Source organism: Vespa crabro, chromosome 4, assembly GCF_910589235.1.
Source record: "Vespa crabro chromosome 4, iyVesCrab1.2, whole genome shotgun sequence".
In the NCBI taxonomy this organism is placed as follows: Eukaryota; Metazoa; Arthropoda; class Insecta; order Hymenoptera; family Vespidae; genus Vespa; species Vespa crabro.
In genome coordinates, this window is record NC_060958.1 from 9,995,795 (window position 1) to 10,021,936 (window position 26,142).

Consider the following 26,142-nt stretch of genomic DNA (forward strand, 5'->3'; position numbering starts at 1 on the left):
CTTATCGTTAGAGGATTTTTTTTATAATTTACTTTCTTACAGGGATGGCACATGTGTACTCAAAGACGGAAGTTATCGATAGTACATACGTGTATGTTCATATAAACACACACATATGTTTATACATGTATAATATATATATATATATATATATATATATATATATATATATATATATATATATATATTTATGTATATATAAATGCGACGTGTCGCTTTAAACGAAATTAAAACTGAAGTAATCGACGGTGAAAGAGTATACCCTGCATGCTAGGAATGATAATTTAATTAAAGTGTATAAAAATTTCAAGAATGAAATCTATTAATATTCTTTGTTTCGTGAACTTTTGGCCGATGATAAAAAAATGTTTATCATTGATGACGATTACAAGTTAGTTTCTTGTTTTGTTTTTTGTTTTTCTTTTTTTTTTTTTCTTTTTCAATAATTTCAAATAACCAGAGAATGGATTTATAGGGCGTAATAAACTATATGATAATCGAATGTATGCGTTTCATTATAAAAGCGCGATGTGGAAGAAGATTATTTAGAAATTTCTTCTCTTCAAGTTACGCGAGGATTTTCGGCAATTCGAATCGATTATTATGTCAATCGATTATTATGTCAATTGTATAGGATTTTATTTTCGCTTTTTTTTATTTTATTTTATTTTCTTCTTTCCTTTTTCTTTTCTTTTTTTTTTTTTTTTTTATCGAATAGAAATCCTACAGCACGATGGCCGAAATCAAGATAGACTTCATGGTACACATTCAAAAGATTTGAAACGTATTTTTTGTTTTAAAGTGCGCGCTTATGCACACACACACACACACACGCACGCACGCACGCACGCACACAAATGTACTTTCACACATACGTACTCGCATTAAAACGCTCACATTCGCTTTTAAGTTTTTAATACAATGAGTAAAACTACTTATTAAACATTAATAATATCTGTACAAAAGTATAGATTAAGTGTCTTTTTGTATCTATACAAGACAGGCTGACGTTCGTCGAACTACGTACGCATTAACGTCTGTCTCTCGGTATAATATAAAATTCATTATTACTTCCGATCGTGTTTATCTAATCGGAATATTAATTAATTAAATTATACGTTATCTTTTACTTCTTCCTTTCTTTTCTTTCTTTTTTCTTTTCTTCATCTTTCCTTTGCTTTGCTTTTCTTTTCATTTTTCCTTTTTCCTTTTCTTTTTTTTTTTTTTTTTGTTCTCTCCCTTGGAATGTATCGAGAGAAGATGCTTCGATGCAAATTATCGAAATGTTTAAGGGCGAAACGCAAAAGCGTAATTCTCTCGAAGCGATTAGAATACGTACGATCGTCTAAGACGATTATTATTATTATTATTATTATTATTATTATTATTATTATTATTATTATTATTATTATTATTATTATTATATTAATATTATTATTATTATTATTATTATTATTATTATTATTATTATTATTAATATTAATCTCTACGTGTTTAGAATAAAAACGAAAGTGAAACGTCTAAGTTTATTAATACATTCATGATAATCAATTACGATCATTTTAATCGTCCCCTTTTTCTTTTCTTTTCGTCACTTTTCTTCTCTTCTTTTTTCTATTATTATTTCTTTTTTTTTCTTTTTTTTTCTTTATTTTTTTTTTGGTTTTTCATACGCAAGCCTTCTCTCTTCTATACGCATAAAAATTCATCTTTATTATATATATCTTTATTTATATATATATACATATACACACACACACACACATATATATATATATATGTATATATATATAAATATTTCTTTTTTTTTTTGTTTTCGTAAAATTATTTACACCTTATCCGTTAATTCGCGTAGAAGTTTAGGATGTCGACTTTATATAATATTGTCCAACCAACGACCCTGTGTGACTCCTTAAAATTCGTCGTACGTATATAAATTATGTACGAACGTTTGGACACACGTGTCTTTGCCGTTTTATCCTTCTCCCTTCTACATGTCTTTTAAAAAACACTTCGATATGACTCATTGTTTCTCACTTACAAGTTTGTATGTTAAGCGTAAAAAGGGGAAAAAAAAAAAAAAAAAAAATAAAAAAAATAAAAAAAAAAATAAAAATAATCATTGTACAACGAAGATGGAGGTACATACATATACATAAATGCATCATCTCACTTCGCTCTTAAAGATTTTACGGGAATGTTAATAAGTTTACAAATTATAGAATGTTAGAACCATTTCACGACGTTATTACGAATTATTCATTCGCGTTGTAAAATATTTAAGAATAAATTCGATTCTTTAATAATATATAATATATAATATATATATATATATATAATATTTAATATATATATATATACATAATATATATTCTTCGCACAAAAATAACACTATAAGGATTTCATTGTCATCCTTCAGTCTAGAAGAAGAAAAAAAAAAAAAAAAGAAAAAAAAAGAGAAAAAAGAAACCAGTAAGAATAAAATCAATCAAAACGAGTAATTTCTAAGACCGTGTTAAAGAATTAGAAATGTTTCGCGTATTTCTAAACGAAAATCTTTTAGCTTTTTATGTTTTAATATATCGAAACGTATCGGAATATTAATGAAACGATTAGACTGAAATAGAATTTACCCGTATGCTTGAGAGCTAAGGTATTAGCTTAGAAGAATGTATTTTTTATCGGGTCGAAGTCTTTCGATGCTTAAAGAATGCAACGAACATTTTCGACGTTCAATGTTTTGTGTGTATTTGTGTGTTTGTGTGTTCGTGTTTATGTGCGTTATGTATGTATATGTATACCTTCTTTATAGAACATCGTGATTCCTAAACGCATAACGCAACTACGATGATGAACGATCATTAATATATTGCCGTCTTATCGAGTCAGATGATTGTAAAAAAAACGTACTAGATTCGACAACGTCATATCATCTAACGACGAAAGAGAGATACGCGATTAAAAGAATAATTGCTAAATTTAGGCCGAAATTTTCTGCTGATGAGCAGTAAAGATTGTCTCTGTGATAATAAGTTGCTGGTGGATGTTCATCGCCAGGTTTACACCATTCGCCTCGAGCTTTTAATTCGGCCTAAAAGAGATTGGACAGATTAATAAAATGATTGATAAAAAAAAAAGGATAAATCATTTGGATAGAATTATTATTAATATAATTCTATTCTAATTAATTATAGACCAAATAGAAATGTCTTACTTGACATATATCTTTACAGGGTGGACATATTAAAGCTCCTTTATGTAACCAACCATTTTGAATTATTCTGATTGCTATTTCTTGTCCGGCATGATAGCAGGTATAAGTATAGTTTGCCACCTAGAATGAAAGAAATGACATTTAATAATAGATAGTGATAACGTATCCACGTGCAATAATAAATATTCTCTGTCTTTGCCAGTGAAATTATTAATGACTTAAGATAATTGCTCATTAAAGTATTCCACCGACCATAATATGCAGACGGCCCGTCTCGCATTTGTATTGATAGCAACCAGAGCCCCAATGTTGCCATTGACGTGCCAATTTGCACGTTCTCTCTTCCCACATTTGATTGGTATGATCGAAGCATCTCGAGTGCGATCCGTATTTCTCAAGAGCGAAATTTTTTTCCGGATCTAATGTGAAAACGTGAAAAATCTTATATAAAATTTGAGAAAAAATTTTCAACGTGAATATTTTCTAAATATACGTCTGCCATATACATTATTATATACAATACTATATCAGTTATTATATGTTTTATATATTTACGTGGATTATTATCCTCGTAAAGACAATGAGATCCTCTGACGACAATGTTTCGAGCTCGCCACGTAAACTCTTGGATATAAGGACAATAATCTGCCAGAGATACCGAACCACCATAGTATTGTTCTTCTCCAGGTGGTACGTGTGGAATCTTATCGAAATTCTATTGAAAATGAGAATGCGATTGTTATGATATAATTATAATTTAAATACAATATTTATGTATAGATATATAATGTATATCTACCTGATATTTTTTTGGTAACGGTTGAGGATGTTTTACCAAATTGCACAAAGCTACGGAACTTCGATCATCTGTACACTCGGTTTGCAATGGATCTTGCTTCACTTTATTGCAGAATGGATGAATCGATTTTCCCCTAGAAAAGAAAAGAAAAATCTTAGGATTAGATAATAGACGATGTGAACCGTAACGAGATCACGCCTAATGATTTCGTACATTTTTCAAAAATTCTCCCAACTTTTCATCCCAAAAATTTGTATTACTCACTTTTGCACTCTGTCGTTATTCCGATATCCCGGAGAAAGGGATTTGAAAAAAGAGATATAGAGTTATTTCTTCTTTTTCTTTTTTTTTTTTTTTTTTTTTTTTTTTTTTTTTTTTTTTTTTTTTAATTTAGAAAAGAGATCGCAAACAGAAAAAAATTGATAATTTAATCATCTCGCGAGGTAATAATAAACATTTGTTTCTTATAAAACTTGTATCAGATAGAAAATGAAAATGGTGAAGGAAAGTGACAAAGGGATATTAAAAAAAAAAGAAAAAAAAAAATAAATAAAGAAAAAGAAGAAAAGAAATAGGAAGATGGATTTATTTCTATAAATCATTAAATGGAGGATCTTAGATATCTCAGGCAACCATTTTACGTGAGTAACTACAGTCGAGTATTAAAGTGCACGATAATCAAGTTTCTTACGCTTTGAACAAGCAAGAAGCAAGAAAATTCCGACGATGCTTTTAACGAAATAGGCTTTCTTTCGAAGATAAACACGAATTACAAGGAAAAAGAATTCACGTTTTACCAGGGATAAGATTTCAATGTGAAAATTCAAAACATGACTGTTCCGACGATAACCATTCGAATATGGGTGTCGACGATTTAAATTCAACGATGATACTTACGATAAACGTGATGATTTCGAGGATATCCATTCCTTGCAGGATTTCATAGCAAAATCGCAGCCTAAGCGCCTTCCCCAGCCGAGTTCTTGCGCCATCGAATAATTCGCACTGTACCAACCGGTGTCCTCCATCAAGGCAAGCGTAATCCTCGAATAAACTGGATTTTGAGTGTGCGTACCAGTCATAGCTTCGTTCTGTCATAAAATAAAGATTCTTCATTATTAATTATTTTACCATTTTGTCAAATAATATAATAATATTTTTGTTTTCGTAAATCGATCATAATAATTTTCTTAAAGCATAATCAATCGAAATATTATTAAATTACGATGAAGTTTTAAAATCGTTTAACACTTTACAGACGGGGTAGGATTGTAATTAAAGTTTGGAAAGAAATTATTCGTAAAATGGATTTTCTTTTTTTTTTTTTTTTTTCAAAAAGTGACAAATAAAAATTATACGTAATTAGTCAATTTTTTTTTTTTTTTATCTACAAAGTTAAATTCCTTCAAATCAATAACATTCGTAAATTATCGTGTTGATTCAATTCGCTATACATTCTTAAACCATGGAAAATCATGGCCCTTTAATAACATAAAGCGTTATCGTAATAAATGATCATGATATATTTATTCATGATATATTATTATATAGAAATTATTCAAAAGGATAACTTTTACTTTGTGGATCAATTAAATTGCGTTAAAAAAAAGATATAATTCGAATTTCGAAAATTACCAACCTCGAAGACCCGCTTTTCCCAATGCGTCAAGGCCGTCCCATCCTCACCCTGGTCTTCGAGTTCTGCACCCTCCAAGTCCGGGCAATTGAAATGTGCTTGAACTTCGGCACGAACTCGTGGCGTTACGATCATTTGCATCGACCTCTCGACGTAACCACCGTGCACTTGCCAATATGGCCTCGTTACGGTCTTGATCGTACTCTCGCTCCACTGATGCGTTTGCAATCTGCGCACATGCGGTAAATTATTACTTCTTCCTTCTTCTTCTTTTTTGCTTTGTTTTTCGTCTCCCTCCCTACCTCCCTCCTACCCTATCTTCTTTTTCTCTCATTAATCGGGTTCGTTAATTAAGGTCTTTTCGCGAGAGTAAAAAAAAAAAAAAAAGAGAAAAAAAGAAAAAAAAAAGAGAGAAAAAAATAAAACAGACAAGCAGAAAAAAGGACTAGCTTTGTCTATCTCTCGTTATGGAATTAATTAAAACGAACTTTTCTTCCCCTTTACGTATATGAAATTTGTACTTCGAAATTTGAATAAAAATTAAGTTTTATCGTCGACGAGAGTGATGTTGGAAGGGCGGTGAGGCGGGGGGGGGGGAGAGGAAGAGGGAGGGAGAAAGGAAGAGAAAAAATAAAGGATCTAAAAATATTTCAAGTATTGCAAGGAGATTGATAAGACAGGCGTATCATCTTTTAATGAAACTGATATCTTGTTATCCATGGAGAAAAAAAAAAATATATATATATATATATATATATATATGGACATCTTCAATAATTTTTCTAATCATCTACTCTAATCTCTAGTGACACATGTATATCTGATATTATTACGGGTAGAACCATTGGAGCATTGAAAATATCGTATCCTACGTGACAGGCATACTGGTGGTTCGAAAGTCGATTAAAAACCTCTGGAGATATCCGGAGAGTAATTTAATCGCATTCCTATTGCTCTCTCTCTCTCTCTCTCTCTCTCTCTCTCTCTCTCTCTCTTTCTTTTTATTTTTCGAACAGAATGATTGATACAGCACGGTAGTAGAAGGCTGTTTTCGACAGCGAGCCAGCCATCGCTTTTCATATTTCGACATGACGGATGTATCCGTGAATGGTCATTTCACGGAATACGAACACGAGGTGAAAAACATTATTACATTTGAATGTATACTCTCTTTCTCTCTTTCTCTCTTTCTCTCTATCTATCTATCTATCTATCTATCTATCTATTATTCTTTCTCTTTCTCTCTCTCTCTCTCTATCTATCTATCTACCTATCTATTTATCTATGTGTAATTCTCTCTCCTTCTTTTTTTCTATCTATCTATCTCATTCGTTTACGAAATGTTTGAACCGTTTACGAAATAATGGAAGAGCTTTGTGAAAATGAAAGGATATCGATCGTTGTCTGAAATTGTAAATGAACTGTTCTTTCGAGGAAATAAAAAAGAACAAAAAAAAAAAAAAAAAAAAAAAAAAAAACCAAATAAAAAGAAATGTAATATATATCGTCGACTTTTAATAAGAAAATTATAATATTCAAATAACAACAGACGACTTATCGATGATCAGATTTTATAGAAACATTTATGAAATATCATATAAACCGAACGTTTTATATTTGTTCAATATTCCAAGAAATACACGAAAGGGGAATTACATATATACGATAAATCTTATAAAAATGTTTATCCGATAGATACTTTTCTTCTTATAAGTATTAAGGTAGGATATAGATAGGAAAATAATAGAATCAATCGAATAAATATTTACTTGGATAATAATTTTCTTTTGATATTGAAGAAAAACAAACGATTAATTTCATTCTCATCTTAGTTGCCTGTTATTAATAATAAGTTCGTTTATCGAAAAGCTAGATGTAGATAATATGAGATAACGATATTCAATATGGTGTTTTGTTGGAAATAAACGTTGTAACGTTAAATTGAAAGATAAATTTCTTTAATTGCAAGAGATACGAGAAAATATATTTCGCGATCCTTTAAGGCGTTGATATGGAAAATATTAAAAGCATATAGACGTTGAGAATAGAGGGTTGAATTTTTAAGAGTGACGAGATATAAAGTAGGGAAAGAGGAAGGAGCGAGAGAGAGAGAGAGAGAGAGAGAGAGAGAGAGAGAGAGAGAAAGAGAGATGATACACAAAAAATGAAACTAGAGTGGAAAACGTGAAAGAGAGGAAGAGAGAGAGAGAGAGAGAGAGAGAAAGAAAAAAAGGAAATAGCAAAAAGCACGATGGTAGCAACGACGTGTTCCTCGTTGGAACGGTTCGTTACGGTTCGTCGACTATAAGAAAGCGAGGAAAGCTGGAATTTTCCAATTTTAAAGGCAGATACACGGGAAAGACGGTGGAAGATCCGGGGGAAAGAAAGAGTTAGGAAAAAAGAGATGAAAGAATGTCGTCAGGTTGGATGATGGATCGTTTTTAACCACCGACGACATTGTTTCCTTTTTGTTTCTTCCTTGGGAATCAGATAGAAACCTCAAAGTAATCTACGTCTTTATGTCTTTCATTTCTATTCGGGTTTTGTCATTTCATACGTGTTCGATATATATCATTAACATTCGTATAGATTTTCAATTAAAATCTGTTAGAATCAATTAGTTCAAACTAGAAATTAGTAGAAATAATTGATTACTATAGGATTCATCAATCATCGATTAAGACTGCTAATTTGTTGGGTCAGTATTTTTAAACATTTATGATAAAATAACAACAATGAGTAATATAAGTGACGCAATACTGACGCTTAATTATTTATACTGATCCAAATATTCGTATATATATATATATATATATGTGTGTGTGTGTGTATTGACCATTTATTTCACAATATAATTACCATTAATTAATAAAAGTATTATGTTTATATAAATAATAATAAGTGATCGATTAAATAGGGAAATAATTTATTTAAAGAAATATTTTCGTTTATAAAATAAAAGAGAAAAAAATAATTTTCTCGATGAACGTTCCACTTATATACATCATCGTAAAAAGAGTCTCTTATTATCTATGTTATATATTTCATTATTTTCTTTTTTCCATTCTTTTTTTTTTCTTTTTTTTTTTTTTTCTTTTTTTTTTTTATTATACTCACTTTTCATTCAACGGAGGCTTCCCGGTGTCACTTCTTCTCGGTGTTCTCGGCTCACCGTTTTCATCCCTGTAAAAGGCGTAAAGACTGACGGAGAAGCCCAAAGCGTGAAGAATTTCGTGTTTGACGGTGCTCAACAATGTTTCAAGTTCCTGAGGCTTCGTACTTATACTGCCTGGGCAAAGATTTGCGTGTCCTGCGATAGGCCTGAAAAGATCAAATATTCAAAGAATTAACAATTAAGAAATTTAAAGGGACGTATACCTATATATACATATATATATATATATATATATATATATATATATATATATATATTTTAGTATCATTCAATGGATAATTTCTCTCTTTCTCTTGTATAAAGTTATTACAAAAATAGAAAGACGTTGTTGTAAGAGATCGAATTTGATATATTATTCGTCACACGTGCCTCTGACGTATGAATTCAATTCACTACATTCGATCGATAGAAGAAATCGTAATGCTTTTGAAATATTCACGGAAGTTTGATAGATTGCTTTGGAAATATTAAATCACGTGGAACGTTCGATTCTTCTCTCGTTCTATACATACGTCCTTTACCGGAGGTAACTATATTGTTGAAGTAAAAGCTTTTCAATGGATAAATCGCGAATTGAAATTTCTCGCGACAAACATATACCTCAATAATTTGTTCTCTACTGTATTATATATTTTGTCGATATATACGTATGTTTTTCTATGGAATATCGGGAGAAAAAAAAAAAGAACACACATACACACACACACACACACACACATTAATTAAATCGATCGACGATGACTTATATTCGAAAATATTATTTTTTTATACATTTTACATTATACATTTTACATTTTTTTATACAAATTACATTTATATTAGATGTTACATTTTTAAACGAGAACGATGACTGATCATTTGAAAATAAAAGTTGTGATAAAAATGTCAAAAAAAAGGGGGTGGGGAGTGGAAAAAAAAGAAGAAACGTTGGTAGAAAAAATTGTTCGATATAAGTAGTCACATTATGTGATAGAAATAATTTTTATGTCGACGAAATAATGGAGAAGATTTTAAGGTCAAGTTAATTTCCTTAAATGGAACTTTATATACTTTCATACATAGTACAATAATGGATTTATTGAGACAAATTTAATGACCTGCTATATCGTATCGTTTCGTGTAGTAAGACCATAAAATAGTGAGATTGAGAAATCACGTCAACGTGTATTGTACATGACCTATTCAATCGATAATATCATAAATGTTACACCGTATGAATCGATTAAATCGTACTCTATAGATATAAACAATGATCGAGTTTTTTTTTTTTTCTTTATCTTATCTTATATCTTTCACATTTATCTTTTTTCCTTCAAACAGTCAATTTAGCGTGTTAATATGTCTTCAACAATTTCAAAAGTCGAAAGATATAATAATTTTCATTTATAAACGAAATGCCTATTTCATATTTTTCATTATTATTATTATTATTATTATTATTATTATTATTATTATTATTATTATTATTTGCGTGTTTTACAATATTATTAGCGTATTAATGGTTTGTTGAACGATTTTCAACATTGTAATGGTATATTAAATTCTTTTTTTTTGTTTTTTTTTGTTTTTTTTTCTTTTTTTGATACCTTCAATACGCCGTGAGATATTTCATCGTCTCCGTTTAAATTTAACAACCTGTATAATTAATGTATATAGTGCAAGGTATATTGTATATAGTGCAACACGATGGAGACCTTATTTCATTTACGTCGAATGCATTAAGGGAAGTCCGTTTCAGAGGAACAGAGTCGACACAAAGCGGCGTTTTAATGGCGCCATCGCGAACAGAATCGATAAACGTGAAGCTTATTGTAAAATGAAGATAAAATATATATATATATATATATATATATATATATATATATATATAAAACAAAAAAGAAAACAAACAAAAGAAGAAGAAGAAATAGAGGGGGAGAAAAATGAAAGAAAAAGAGATATATAATAAGAAAAATAATAGTATGAGTCGTTAAAGAAATGTTTATGAAATATTTTCAAAAAATTCGTGGAATAATTTCATAGATATGGAGTTTCCAATTTTTTTGCTTAACGTCTCAACCCAGTTTTATATACAACTTGTCGAATGCACGTCGAATATTCTTCGAAAAGAATACGAGGGAATTTCGAAAAGGAAGGAAATTCGAATTTGACAGGTTCGAGTGTAAAAAGAGAGAGATAGGGAGACAGGGACATAGAGAGACAGTCAAACAGACAGACAGAGATACAGAGAGAAAGAGAGAGAGAGAGAGAGAGAGAGAGAGAGAGAGAGAGAGAGAGAGAGAAGGAAAATCAGTAGAACGAGATAAACGTGAATATAGCGAACCGAACGCGGTCTGTATTGAGAAATATTCTATTTCAATAAAGTGGTGTTATATTATAACTCGAATGCGCGAATCGATCATCGCAAAAATATGAACGATTCGAAAGAGAGAAAGAGGAGAATGGGAAAGAGAGAGAAAGAGAGAGAGAGAGAGAGAGAGAGAGAGAGAGAAGAGGACACAATGATGAAGAGAAAGAGACGTGTAAGGGGGAAATACGAGATAGTGGACAATACGCGTTCGCATCTGCCTTGCAAATCGGAGTGAATATTTAAATTCGACGTATCTATCAAACGTACCAAATCGTTCCCTAGCTAGATTCTATGTAACACCGTAGGGGCTCGCTTCAAGCGAGATAGTGATTAAATCGTATGGCAAAATTTAATTCAACGTTAGGTTACATTAATCGAGAAAAGAAATTGGTTTATTCGTTATTTGTAATTTTTTTCTATTGTCATATTAACGTTTCTCGTATTTCGTTTGTAAATAAAACATGTAACGTCATTATTATTCAAAAATTCATTCGATATTTAAATCTCTCTTTAACTTTATAACTTTTCTTTTTTTTTTCTTTTTTTTTTTTCTTCCTTCAATCCTCTTTATAACATTATTCTTAAATAAATACTTTTATTCATATAATATGTAAATTGAAAAACATTCCTTTATAATCGATATTATTTGTATATTTATTATTCATGAAAATGTATCTCTTTTTGTTCTTTTTTACAAATGCCATTTCGTATTTTAATCTCTTTAAGGTGATGACGTTCTGAAAAATATGTTTTTTGTTCAGTCGTCAGGGATATAGGGTGGAAATATAAAGGAGAATTATACAAGTCAGACAAAAAGAGAAAGAGAAAGAGATACACACATACACACACACACACACACATACATACATATACGTTAAAATATACTCACCGATCCAATGCAGCTTCCTGTTGACAGTGAGCAGCATAAGCGACCGTCAATCCCTTGTGACATCTCTCGGTCTGCATAGCGGACACATAAAATACGAAGTCCGCGCCGTCGATTCCGGGACCGGCTTTACTTCCTTCCGCCACCTGACAATTGTGACCCACTGCGTTGCAAATTCTGCACACCTGCGATCGCAAAATTCAAGGTATCAACGCGGAAATTCACGCCTTCCGCTTGAGAGCCGATCGAGAGCCGGCTAATAAATATTCATCGCCGTTATCGTTTCCTCGATAATTCATTTCTAAAACGTTCGTTATCGGATAAATTAATCGACGGAAGTTAGATATATCTAGGATGATATAAGATTAAGCCATTGTAACGATTATTGCGATTAAAAGAATTATTAAGAAAATTTATATTTTATTAAAAGAAAAAAAAAAAAAAATTATCATTTAATTTTGCACAACGATATCGATAATTCTTAATGCGTGTGAAATTTAATGTTTCCTTTGTCTGTACAAAAAAAAAAAAAATAAATAGGATCGATGGAAGAAAAATTTCACAAATTCGCATAGACGAAGAAAAATTATCATGCATGTCAAAAATATTTTCTGAAGAATAATATTTATCATTATAGAAAATTGGAAATAAAATAAAGAGAGAAAGAATATTCTCGTATCGTTTACAGCAATTCATAAACGATTTCGAAATCCGATCTCAATCGAGTTGAGGTACTTACTTGGGGAAAGGTAGAATAATGGCGGCCGGGGGAGTATATAAGCGAGAAGAGATCTCACACGATGAACGCTCATAAATAAGCGCTCGGGTTCTGCGCTAGTTCGAAGTAGGGTAACCGCGTTATCCATTAGCGTTACGGAGTGTAATAGTCGTAGTAGGATAAGGACGAAGTAAATAATTTTGCGTAGTTCGTTAATCTTCTCTATGGAAGTACGTCGAGATAATAAGTTATTCGTCTTTAATTCTTTTCGGGGCCAATTAACGTCGCTCAATGTACTCTTAACTTTTCTTTTATAACTGTGATAAAAGATCTTTCGTAGATCATTAACGAAGATCGATCGATTAAATATAATAGAAAAAAAGAGAGAACGAGAGAGAGAGAGAGAGAGAGAGAGAGAGAGAGAGAGAATACACCGGCGAACGAAAAAAAAAAGAATTTGCTAAATTTCAAATTTTAATATCAGATTTTGATAAGATCGATCTGTTCTAGAGGAAGTTTACGTTTGTTTATTTATTTGTTTAAATAATTTCCATGCGATTGATCTGAAAATTAGAATTTGATTGGTACCTACACGTATACGAAGTAAAATTATCAACCATATCTCAATTGATCAGTCAAGTAGAATTTGGCCCGAAGACGTAATGAGCGTCTTGTATCTTGCGAAGCTCATAAATTAATGGCTTAATTAGCGTTACTTCCCTAGGTAATGAGTAATTACTTACGTCAAGATGGTCCTCTGGGACGACCACCTCTCCGCACATGGTCGTTGAACGGCAAGTATCTATGCAGTGAGTATGATGATCTTGTACGAAGACCTGACTACTCTCGCATTTCCTGTAACAAATAAATCAATATTTTAAAACATGATGCCTTTGACATGCACGTATAAGTTTATCTTATCTAAAAAGGAAAGATGAAAAATTACAAAAGAGTATTCTGGGAAAATTTTTTTTTCTTCTTTTTTTTTTTTTTTTTTTTTTTTTTCAAAGAGACGATGAGACTAAAGAAATTTTTCTTTTAATCGAGAGAAAAGAAAGAAAGAGTACGAATAATAATAAGAAAGTAACCTAAAGAGATACTCGCGTGGAACGATAAGCAATAAGAAACATTTACGTATTTTCGATATTTCGTTTTATAGAAACGAAAGTGCTGAGCGCTGTTACTACTGTGGCTGATGCTACTTCTTCTCCCTCTTTGATCTTATTGTCCCCTTTCTCGAGTTTTCTCTCGGTATTGTCTTCGCGTTCTTTCACGTTGAGAATTTATTAAAGAGACTGCTCTTTCTTTACTTTTTCTATCTGTTTTTTTTTCTTTTTTTTTTTTTTTTTTTTTTCTTCTTTGCTCTCATCTTCTTTTTCTTCCTTCGCACGGACGATCCTCGAATAGATCTTAGAGACATTCACGTTCAGAAAGAAAAAGTCGATTTTTAATTAAGACCTTAATTAAGCTTCTTATCCGAGAAATTCGAAGTTTATGTAATACGAACGACGCGACGCTCGAGTTCCAAACTCGATAATTATAATCGAGACAGTCGGATAAATTCCTTCGTAAGGTAGAAATAGTTCTACAGACCTTTTGACCTTTTTCCTTATGACTACGGGTTAATATTCTCAGAAGAAAAGTTTTCGATTAATTATACGAGAACTTTTTAATATACAGTACCTTTTATTTTCACCTCGATCATTATCGAAGCTCGCAATTTTTTTTTCTTTTCTTTTCTTTTTTAACTCTTTTTTTCTTTTTTTTTTTTTCTTTTCCTTTTTTTCTCTTTTCTTTTCTCATATTTCCTTCAATTAAAAATACGTTATCGTTATCAAATATATTTTATATTTATTTCAAGTAAATATATTATTGATAAATTTGAGAAATTGTATATGTATTATATTTAATTTTATTTAAATTCATATAAAATCGTTATTGATCAATGTAAACGTTACAATCTGATTTAATCAATCAAAATTGTAAAGTTCTATAAAATTGTTGTTGAGTCAAACTCTTTGTTTTTTTTTTTTTTTTTTTTTATGAAAGGATAAAAGGATATCCTTCTTGAAAAGAGAGATCTTAAGGTAGGTTATATTCGATAGGAAAGGTGAGGAGAGAAGATCGATGCGTAACCAGAATATCTTTCGATAGGTCGAAAATGGCTGCTGTGGGACGATATTGACCAGAGGGTGTATACTTTTATAGGATAGAAGTAAGTACATACTATATGTACGTAGAAAGGGATGACGGTTGAGAAACCAAAGGAAAAGAATAAAGAGGACTCTAGGGGAAGGAAAACGGACAGAGTGGAACTAGTATTAAAAGAAAAAGAAGAAGAAGAAGAAGAAGAAGAAGAAGAAAAAGTAGAAAAAGAAGAAGGAAAAGATGCACTTCGCTAAATAAACGTCCTAGCTAGTTCGTGTTTGAAGACTCTTCTAGAGAGACGTAAACGTTGCAGTATGAATTGCCTCGAAACTCTTATACACACACACACACATACACATACACAGACACGAACACACACACGAACACACACACACATATATATATATATATATTTATTGATCTTTATTTTTCAAATAATTCACGAATACGAGAACTGGCAACAAGTTAAACGTTATTTTCCAAACATTCGAGAAATTGATCGATCTATTATCACGTATATTTTATCATCCTTAAGACTAATAACTAATTACGAACTATTTTGCAATCGAATCGATCATTTGATTAATAACGAATATTAGTTTCGATATATGTCTATTTCATTATAATCGATATTTTACAATGATGAACTAAGTGATTTGTTGGTAAGTAATGTTACGAAATATATGATATTTTCGTAGAATGTTTCGTGCTTTACGACTGTCATCGCAAATATTTTCATTAATGGAGAGAACGTATCGTTTTGTTTGCATAACGTTTGTAACGTTGAGTTGAAATGATATGAATGTATTTTCCTAAAATTACGATAAAACCGTCATCTTGTTTTTCGTATCGAATACGTTGGACGTTAGTAAGGAAGAAAAAAGTTGAAGTTGATAGAATTGTGTAAAAAGTTCATCGTATTTGGAATTTAATTAGTACGAAACGGATATAATACCTACATCGTACGTAAAGTAAATCGGTTTAATTAAAATCGATGCTCCCGATGTTGGTGTTGGTGAGGTAACTAACGCACGAAAAAAAAAAAATGGATAGGTAAAAAAAAAAAGGAGAGAGAGAGAGAGAGAGAGAGAGAGAGAGAGAGAGAGAGAGAGAGAGAGAAAGAGGAAAATAGGATTTCGGGTTTGGATTCCAACAGTTTGGATCTCACTTTGATTCGAAAGAATTCTTTAAGCGGATGCGTTTAAAAATCTAATTTCGTCGGTAGGTTCAGACGATTATTAAATTCTTCGTCGTACGTACTTGAAGGAGAACATTTCGCTAGTCGTAGGAAACTTTTAATTATTACGCTTTTTGAATCGGGAATCTTTTGAAAGAGACATCGAAAAACTTTCATTAACTCTCGTACAAGTTGAAACACAATAGGTTACGTGATATAGTATCACAACGTTGGATCAAAATAACGATCATAAAAGGACTTTATCGGTTTCATATATCATCTTTTTATATCTCCGAATGTATTCCATAGAGCGTATAGATACAAACGTGTCTAGACAATCGTTTATGTTCTACTTAATTTTTTCTTTTCTTTTTTTTTTTTTCCTCCCCCATCGTAATATTAGATGTTCCTTTCGATCTTTATTTCGGGCATATCGAGATTAATCTTGAAACGAGTAAAACGTTTAACGTGTAAACGTTAAACGAGCAGCCAACTCTTGTGGCAAGTGTAATTCTCTGAATCCACTTACGAGACTCACCCTACGTCCTTTCTCCATTTTCTCGAGACATTTTAGGTGAGGGTAGGCCGATGGAACTAAGAAACTACGTTCCCTTTCGGTTTCACGACGGAAGACAAACTCGCGTAATTTTCTTCGATAAGCCGATATTGCGTCGACTTCTGGAGACTCCTCGAAATTGTAAGATTCTATCTCAACGCGAATTTATCTCGATAGAGAATAGATAGATAGTTAGAAAGAGAGATAGAGAAAGAGAGTGAGAAAAGAGGGTCTAGAAGAGGCCTTCTACGTTCACTCGCTACTCGTCTCGTATATTCTCTTTGAGATCGCTTCGTGAGGGTAATGTTCCGTAGATTTTGTACGTCTATATATATATATGTATGTATGCATGTATGTATGTATGTATGTATGTATGTATGTATGTATGTATGTATGTATGTATGTATGTAGAAGAGAGAATCAAAAGGAAAGCAAAGGAAAAGAGAAAGGAAAAGAAAAGGTGCTTGATGCTGAAAAAGAAGGGGACATACTCTAAACGAAAACGGTAAATTGCCTGGAAACCGCTCGAGTATTTACAGAGGACGTCGTTTTCCCGCTATGAACTAAGCCGCTCAATTCCGAGACTTCCGATCCGAGCCTCTTTCCGCCGCCATTTCCCGAAATCGAACTCCTAAATCTTACGAAATTTAAGTCCTATCTTCTTTCAACGATCTAACAGAAAATACTGCGTTATGTATATTCCAGCAGTATCTAAGATAGTGTAATAAAATTTACAAGAATTACCATAATCGATTATAAAATTAGAGAAAAATAATATACTACGTGGATACGTTTGATTTGTTTGTTATATTATCGTTTTTAATGCTATTTTCTTTTTCTTTTTTTTTTTTTTTTTTTTTTTTTTTCTTTTATTCTATCTTAAAAATGTTCCTATTAATTATTTGGGAATTTAAGAGAAATTTAGTAAGTTTCGTTAATCTTTTAAATCCAATCTGTATAACTTGTAAACGTTATAATACTTTAGAGTCACATTTTAGCTATCTCTTTTGAAAATTTAAGAACCAAGTTCGTTCTAGCATGAAAAAGGTTCGATATCGATAGCACCTCATCGTCGTTGTCGTCACAAGCTTGAAAATCCGGATCGCTCAGCTGCTTTTATCCGATCCACCGAGCGTAATTTCTTTGTAATCCGCGAAGGAAGAGCCTCTTTCTCGAGCGTGGAGAAAAATTCAGAGGGGTTGGTTGGGTGGAAAGCGTTCGGAAAGCTCCGTTGGAAGTTCGTCGTTAGCTTAAAAGAGCAGAAGCGAGCTTCTCGAAAGCATTATCACTCGAGCTTGCACTTATTCCAAGCTTGCAACATCGACGCTGCTGGATTTGTCGTTGGTGACACGCTTTCTGCATTACCGAGAAGGCTCGCGTTAAAGAAAGACTTCTCACGGCTGTCCTCCTTCTCCTCTTTCTCCACCACCTCCTTCTCCTTCTTCATCACCTCCCATTTTCACTAACTTTTGCTTTTCCTATCTCTCATCATTTACGAATTTGCACGTAAACGAATTCATCCAATAATAATGCTTTTCGAACTTTTCAATGTCACGTCAAAACGCACGTTGCACTACTTAATGTTAAATTTATAACGAAGTATTTAAAATAGCTTTTCTATTTCTTGATATAAGAACTATCGAAGTATTAATGCCATTTGAAAAGTTTCGCGGCTTTCTTTCTTTCTTCCTTTCTCTTTTTCTTTTTCCTCTATTTTTTTTTTTTCTTTTTTTTTTTTTATTTTTATTTTTATTTATAGAGAAATTTCATTCTTAAAGTGAAAAGGAAAGAATGAAAAAAATCTGGAAAACTTTTCAAACAGTCGTAATAGTTAAGATAATCATGTTACTAATGTTTTCTAATTTCTTGATTAACAATTATTAAAGGTGATGACTATTAAAAATCATTTATCATATATTTCTTATCAATAAAGTAAAATAATGAAAAATAATATATTTCGAGTATAATTGAATGATATGACGAATTAATCGTTAATCTACGTATTTGTTATCCCCTTAAATTTCAATTTTCACAATAGTCATTATAATAAACAATTTTTCAATAATATTTAATTTAAATTCCTAATACGCTTCATTATATTTCCACGATAGATATGATAATTGATAATTAATCGTATTAATTAAAGAATAAAAAATAATTTTTTACTTTGTAAGATCAAATCATCATCTTTACGTATTATATGCGATGGTATAGGAACGATATAACTCGTATCAAACGACCGAATACCGAAAGAGGATTATTCGAATCTCCATAAATCGTTCACGAAAGAGAACGCGATTTGAAAGAGAACGCGATTGTAAAATAGGAGGAAGGCAAATCGACGGAGAAATTTATACGCGAGCAAACACGATGACCTTTCCATTTCTGAATTATTGATTACGATACGCGTAACGTACGTACAAAATCAGTTGTATCACCTTTCTCATCTTTGGATTGAGAATTTTTTAAATCTCTTGATTCGTAACGATACAGAGAGAGAGAGAGAGAGAGAGAGAGAGAGAGAGAGAGAGAGAGAGTATCGTGTTTGATGCACGATTTAGAAATGATGGAATTGAACGATTCGTACAGATCTGAAATTTATCGACGACGATACGCTTCGACGGAACGTGACATTGCATTTATATTCAAGATACCCAGGAATTTCTATAGATATATTCCGTATCATAAGAGAACAGAGAGAGAGAGAGAGAGAGAGAGAGAGAGAGAGAGAGAGGAAAGAAGAAAAGTGGAAAATGAGCGAATAAAATAATTAGCTAATACTTTAATCCTGTAAAAAGCTTATGCGTGACCTGGTTGACGCACTCGTCGTCTCATTGCATTTAAGCTGGTCGAGTTTCTTTAAGCTAGGAAATATGATTCTTATTTTCTTTTTTTCCTTCTTTCTTTCTTTCTTTCTTTCTTTCTTTCTTTCTTTCTCCTGCTCGCTACATCGAGACACAACTTTTTTTTTCCCCTCATATCTCTTTCTATATTTCGTTTTCTGTTTTTTTTTTGTTTTTTTTGTTTTGTTTTGTTTTTTTTTCCCCCTTTCTTTTCTGTATCTACGGTCTGTATATCCACATATCAGCACAAGCGAATGTTAAAACTTGAAAACAGTAACGTCGTTTCTATGGTATCTATGTATATTTATATGTAGAATATTATAGCAGTATGTACATAAATCCGCAAGACGCGGAATGATGTTTATGCAGGTGACGGTAGGGCAGTATGGTCTTAGAAAAGAGATAGAGATAGAGAGAGAGAGAGAGAGAGAGAGAGAGAGAGAAAACCTTGATATTTTTCCTTTGAGAGTGGAAATCCGGTATGCTCGTTTTCTTTCACTATTTTTCTTCGAGACCACAATAGCATCCGTGCGATAACATCCGCATAGAGAAAACGCTAACGCAAAACTTCTGACGTCTTAAGCATTTCAGAATAGCGCATCTTCTTTCCGAGAAAGATTTATGAATACGCGTTTCACGGAGATACGTGTAAGATGAGGGACACGGATTGGAGGCCGACGTGCGCTGTATACATATCTATATCTATATATATATATATATATTATTTTTTATTTTTATTACATATCCAATAGGAGGATTTTGTTTTGTGGTAAAACGCAGATTAATATTCGATATCTACATATATATATATATATATATATATGTAAATGTATATCATATGTAAATGTATATCATATATATCAGAGTCACGATCGACATTATATTCATAATATCATTGTAATAATTTAAAGAAATTCTTATAAAAAGACATAAGGTTTTTTTTATTTCGTAATGTATAGTCGTGTTATGGGAATAAAAGAAAAGACGAAAAAAAAAAAAAAGAAAAAAGAAAAAAAACAGTGACTGGTTTGTTCTTTTGAAATGAAAAATTAAATAAGAGGGATAAAAAAAAAGGAGAATAACAAAATGAATGTAATTAACTGATGAGAAAGTTGATTAAGAGAAGGGCAAACTTGTGCGTCTGTGTCCGACATTATAACTTGTTCTTACTACTTGTTACGAGAATAGAACGTCTATTAGATTAGATCAATGATGTGTGGTCAGTCAAAAACTCTCTGATCCAGAAAATCACTTGTTAATTCGAGAAAACTTGTAATAAATATATCGCTCTTTAATTTGATCAAATGAAATTGCTAAACGAAATTATTTCAAACGAAAGTTTACGGCAATCGAAAGTATCGAATTCGTTTAAAATGAACACATATTGGAAAATTATTCTTGGTGTCATTTTTATTGCACCGACGAAAGATTATTTACACGTGAGTATTAGCGAAGATATCAATTTAACAGACAGCAAGGTATATAATAAATTCTTACGAAGATAAGTTAAATTTAATTTAATTCGATTTATCTTCGGTTCCTCACCATAAAATTACTTACTTTCGTTCGTCTTAAAATACGAGAAGTTGTGACATTTAGAAAGTTTCAAATTTATTTCCTGAAGAGTATCTAAAAAAAAAAAAAAAAAAAAAAAAAAAAAACAAAAAAAAAAAAAAAAAAAAACAAAAAGAGAAAAAGAGAAAAAGAAACAAAAAAGATTTAACGATTTGGATATTTCATAAATAATCCATTAAAAAATAAAAATTCTTCAAACGTTCATAATAATTATTCTCTCTGTTTAATTTAATTCTAATTTAAAATTCAACCTTTTTATTCCATCATGTTAAAGCTTTTCATGAATTCATTTCAAAGAATTCAATGTGCAAAATGGCCCATTCAGTATACGTATTATATAAACGTATATAAGATAACACGTACGACGATACACGTACGTAAAGATTACGCGAATAAAACTGGAAAAGGATTGGGTTACTTCGATAAATCATTGCAAGGGGAATCAATTTTCGTCAGAGCGTCGTTCTCAGCTTAGGACGGAAGTTACAGGGCGGAAGTAAACAGGATAAATGTCCAGTCATCGGGAAGAAGATTAATGTGTATTCGAGGAACGTACGGCATTTACTTGCAAGGGACAACGATAGGTAGACAATAAGGGACCGTTCTCGAAGACGAACGTCTTTCGGAAAAACGAAAAGACTCTTTCATCGTTGTATCTAAAAAAAAAAAAAAAGAAAGAGATGACAGAAAAATAAAAAGAAAGAAAAAAAAAAAAAGAAGAAGAAAAAAATGATCCCGATCGATCGTACTCTAGGACACACAAATCGTCTTGAATCTTAATCTCTTCTTTCTTTTCTTTCTTGCTTTCTTTCTTTTTTCTTCTTTTTCCCAATCCGCCCACATTAAAAATAATATATCCTTGTAATAAATAACAAAGAAGAAAATACCATGATCCAATATCGTAATATCTAAAATCATTTTCTTTATGACATTGGTCGTTCTTTGTCTCTCGACAGACGCGTGTCCCTAACATTATTAAATTCTTATTTATAAATATTTCTTTTTTTCTTTGTTTTTTTGTTTTTTAAATTTAATAAATATCTTTTCTTTAAATAATTTTTCTTACTTTAAATTACACTTGATATTAATTAAATTAGATTAGAAAATAATTAAATATTATAAAATCATAATTTTTAAATAAATATTAATTATTTATCAATTATATTTTATAAAGTAATTACCTAATCACATTATTAATTATAATAAGAATAATTATAAAAATTTATTTATATATTATAATATATGATATATCTTAAATTATTTATTTATTAGGAGAATAATTACTTTGTTTAAATATTTATATATATATATATATATATATAAAATTTTACAAAATATCAAAAAATCAATAAATTTTTCCTTTTAGTAATTTTTTTTAATAAAAATAAGATAAAAACATATATTTTTTTTAGAGAGAGAGAGAAAAAAAAGGAGAAAAAAGAAAATAAATAAATAAAAGGTAAGATAGGAAGAAAAAAAGGAGGAGTGGGGTTGGGAGGGGGAGGGATAAAACTCGATCAAGGTAAGACGATAAAATGATATTCAAATTTTCCATTGAACGATAGTCGAGTAATTTAGTATACGGTTCAAGTGATCATAGCTGAATATAATCCTTCTTTCTCCTTTTTATATGTACACCGTATTTGCGATAACGAATGGATTTATATTTCCATTTCGAAATTAAAAGCATACAAACGACGTAAAGATTAAAAGAGACAGAATATCTTTTGGAAGGATAACGACACGAAAAATGTATAAAAGAGCTTGAGAAGCGGTATCATAGGAGGGACTGTAGGAGGAGGGAAGGGCCGGGCGGTGGGGGGGGGGGGAAGGTAAGGGAAAGGTTGGCACGTACTGGTAAGTATGTATGCAAAGTTGTTAGCGAATGAAACGTATGAGAGGAGGGGGAAAGATGGGATTTAAATTCAAAGAAAAGCAATTCGAGAAGTCGGTTAATCTACTTTAATGAACTCTCGACGAATAGGATAAGAAAGAAGATATTTAAGCTACGTTGGTTACCATGTTTTAATCCTCTCGAAAGAAAGAATCGTCTTTAAGGCTTATATCCATCATCCATGGTTTTATAATGGTTTATGAAAACAATGATTAGAGATATAATTCTTTATCGATTTTAATATACAATGTTTCACTTTAAATACGTAACTTTATGGGAGAATAAATATGCTTTCGTCGAATTTTTTTTTGACGAAGTTTTTATTTTCTTTGAAAAAAAAAAAAAAAAAAAAAAAGAAAAAAAAATTATAAGATTTAAATCGTTACAGACAAGTGATATTTATGAAATAAATATGTCAATGAATTTTGATAATTTTCCAATTAATTCTATCTTTCTTATTTCGATTAACAAAATATGTGAGGCGCTCACTTTTTGTGAATCAGTTTAGTTTTGTATTACGACGAATAAATCTCAAAAATCATTCCATCTGTAGAAATAAAATTTTGAATAATTTCTAATTTCGATGACGTTATAATTATTTAAATAAATTTGAATGTACACGGAATACAATAAACTAATATTTTTAAACAATAGTATAATTAATTGAACATTTCAAAGCTCGTAATACGCGTTAAATTATATAGAATTTAATTATAATATTTAGAATTATATAGAATTAAATTAATATTTAAATAGAGTTGTACGTATACTCGTACGCTATTTACGAAAACAAAAATGAACTTTTCATTGACTTTGATTGTTACAGAAACAGTTCTCTTTTGTATTCCGTCGAGTAAACATCGAAGCAGTCTCTTTGTTAACAGTTAAGCTTAAATAAATCATATTTTCGATTACATTATAATTATTTAAACAATTTGAAACGTACCTGGAGTATAAAAAATTAATATTTCAAATTAAATAATAGAACATTTATTTAAACACTTCATAGTTTCGTATGAATACGCGTTAAATATAAAATAGAATTAAATTAATATAATATTAATATAGAGTTAAAATTTGTACGCGCAGGTTCATTGCCTGTTCACATAAGCAAAAGTAAACTTCACATTGACTTTGATTGTTATTGAAACAGTTTTCTTTTGGATTTCGACGAGTAAACATCGAAGCACTCTTCTCCTAAACGGATAAGCTTAAATAAATCATATTTTTGATTATTTTATAATTATTTAAATAATTTGAAACATGCACGAAATATATTATTTCATATTATAACATTGATATTAATAATTTGTTTGTTTTAAAGTGTCATCGCGCGTGAAACAATTATCAAATCGATTATTTGTATTGTTAAAATAAAAAGAAAAATATTACGAAGTATTGTAGAAGCAATGTGTTTTGTTCATTCGCGTTGTACAATTTAAAGAAAAAAGTGCACTTACAATGCACTTGTTAGAGTCAGTGTATTTGTTCGCAATATTTTCTTCTTTTTTTTTTTTTTTTTTTTTTTAACATTAGCACAGATTATATTTATAAAAGTCAATAGAGTTTTGCAAAGTTAATTCAGTGTTAATTTGTTAATAAATAACTACCGTATATTAGAGTCAGTGCAACACGGAAAAGGATTTCAATCAACTTAGATGTCAACTTAACTCATTTTCAACCACCTGCGAATCATTCATCCTCAATTTCTATCGAAACCGTAGAGGTGTATTTTCGAAACTACCACAGATCTTTATAAGTAGTAAATGAATTCTTAAGTCTCTCTGATCACTCAATCATGTCAGGGATGAAAGGTCTGAATCGAAATGAGTTAATAGAAGAGCATTAAGTGACCACGAGTAAATTTCTTCAGAAGATTTATTTGTCAATGGTCTTTTATTTTTTGTTTTTTATTTATTAAATCAGAATAAACTCTTGTTGTTTTATACGCATTTATAATTATTTGAAATTTGGAATATTTTTCATATATATATATATATATATATTTTTTTTTTATATATATTTTTAAATATTTTTCTCTCGCTAAAATTCAAAATTTTATCTTTTATATAAGTAATATATATACTTTCTCTTTTTTCCTCTATTTCTTTTCTTTTTTTTATAAAACGTAAGTTCTATTAAAGAAATCATTTAATTAGATTCACTCAATATAACTTCTGCAATATATCTAGTTTTGGAATAATTCAAGTTAAGAATAGTTGAAAATAACATTTAATAAATTTACTCGTGATATTTATGTATGGAAAACAATAATTAATTTAATTTAATAGATATGAGAAATAGAGCTTATGGTATATTTAAAATTGACCTTGTTGAATATATACTAGTTAAAATTTTTTTATAAGAGAGAATATTATATTTCGATTGGACGAAATATAGAACATTTTATTTTTCGATTGAATAAATAGATCTGACGATATTATCGTTTTAAAATTAATGCCGTTAAACATGCTCCGATTAAAATTTTTATACGATAGAAAGTATAAATTTTCGATGAGATGAAGTGCTGAATAGTTTTTTCTTTTTTCTTTTTTTTTTCCTACTTTTTGATTAGATAAATAGATATAACGAAACTATCAATTTAATATTAACCACGTTGAACGGATACATGTTTAATTTTTTCTACGAGAGAATATAAAACTTTTCGATAAAATGAAACGAGAAACAGTTATTTTTTTACTTTTCGATTAGATAAATAAATTTAGCGATACTATTTGCTTTAAAATTAATCTCGTTGAATCCATCATCGGTTGAAATTTTTATACGAGAGAATATCTTTTAATTGCAAGTAATATAGGACGAGTCTTTTTTTACTTTTCGATTGGACAGATAAATCTTACGGTATACTATCGATTTTCTATATATTTCTTTCTTTCAAAAGACATCGAACGCGATTAAGATTAGATTTTATTTTAAAAGAATAATTATTCATAATATATAGAGATCGTTATGTTCTTAACGATTGGTTAAATGATTATTTTATAATAAATGAGAAATTTACGTTAAACTTTTATATAAAGAAACATAAAACCTTTCGATAAGATAAAATATGATACGATGGTTTAATATATCATACAGAAGAAAATACAACCTTCCAAACAGATTATTAATAATCTTGATAGTTAAATTTTTTATGAGAGAACATTTTCA

At 30.3% G+C, this 26,142-nt stretch overlaps 1 protein-coding gene across 6 annotated transcripts in view; it reads right to left on the bottom strand.

Moving 5' to 3' along the window:
- Positions 1 to 1,787: 1,787 nt before the first annotated feature.
- LOC124423619 (leishmanolysin-like peptidase) overlaps positions 1,788 to 26,142 on the bottom strand; it is a 257,493-nt gene continuing 233,138 nt past the window's right edge. For 5 of the 6 annotated variants that reach the window (XM_046961551.1, XM_046961550.1, XM_046961553.1 and 2 more), the window contains 11 exons: positions 13,522 to 13,633; positions 12,064 to 12,245; positions 8,767 to 8,970; positions 5,653 to 5,878; positions 4,911 to 5,104; positions 4,278 to 4,286; positions 4,014 to 4,146; positions 3,770 to 3,929; positions 3,467 to 3,633; positions 3,215 to 3,334; positions 1,788 to 3,091 (listed from right to left, as the gene is read on the bottom strand). In XM_046961551.1, coding sequence (XP_046817507.1) covers positions 2,930 to 3,091; positions 3,215 to 3,334; positions 3,467 to 3,633; positions 3,770 to 3,929; positions 4,014 to 4,146; positions 4,278 to 4,286; positions 4,911 to 5,104; positions 5,653 to 5,878; positions 8,767 to 8,970; positions 12,064 to 12,245; positions 13,522 to 13,633 — 1,669 coding nt within the window. In that variant the 3' untranslated portion in view covers positions 1,788 to 2,929. The remainder of the gene's footprint in view (positions 3,092 to 3,214; positions 3,335 to 3,466; positions 3,634 to 3,769; positions 3,930 to 4,013; positions 4,147 to 4,277; positions 4,287 to 4,910; positions 5,105 to 5,652; positions 5,879 to 8,766; positions 8,971 to 12,063; positions 12,246 to 13,521; positions 13,634 to 26,142) is intronic. The other variant, XM_046961549.1, reaches the window with a different exon arrangement.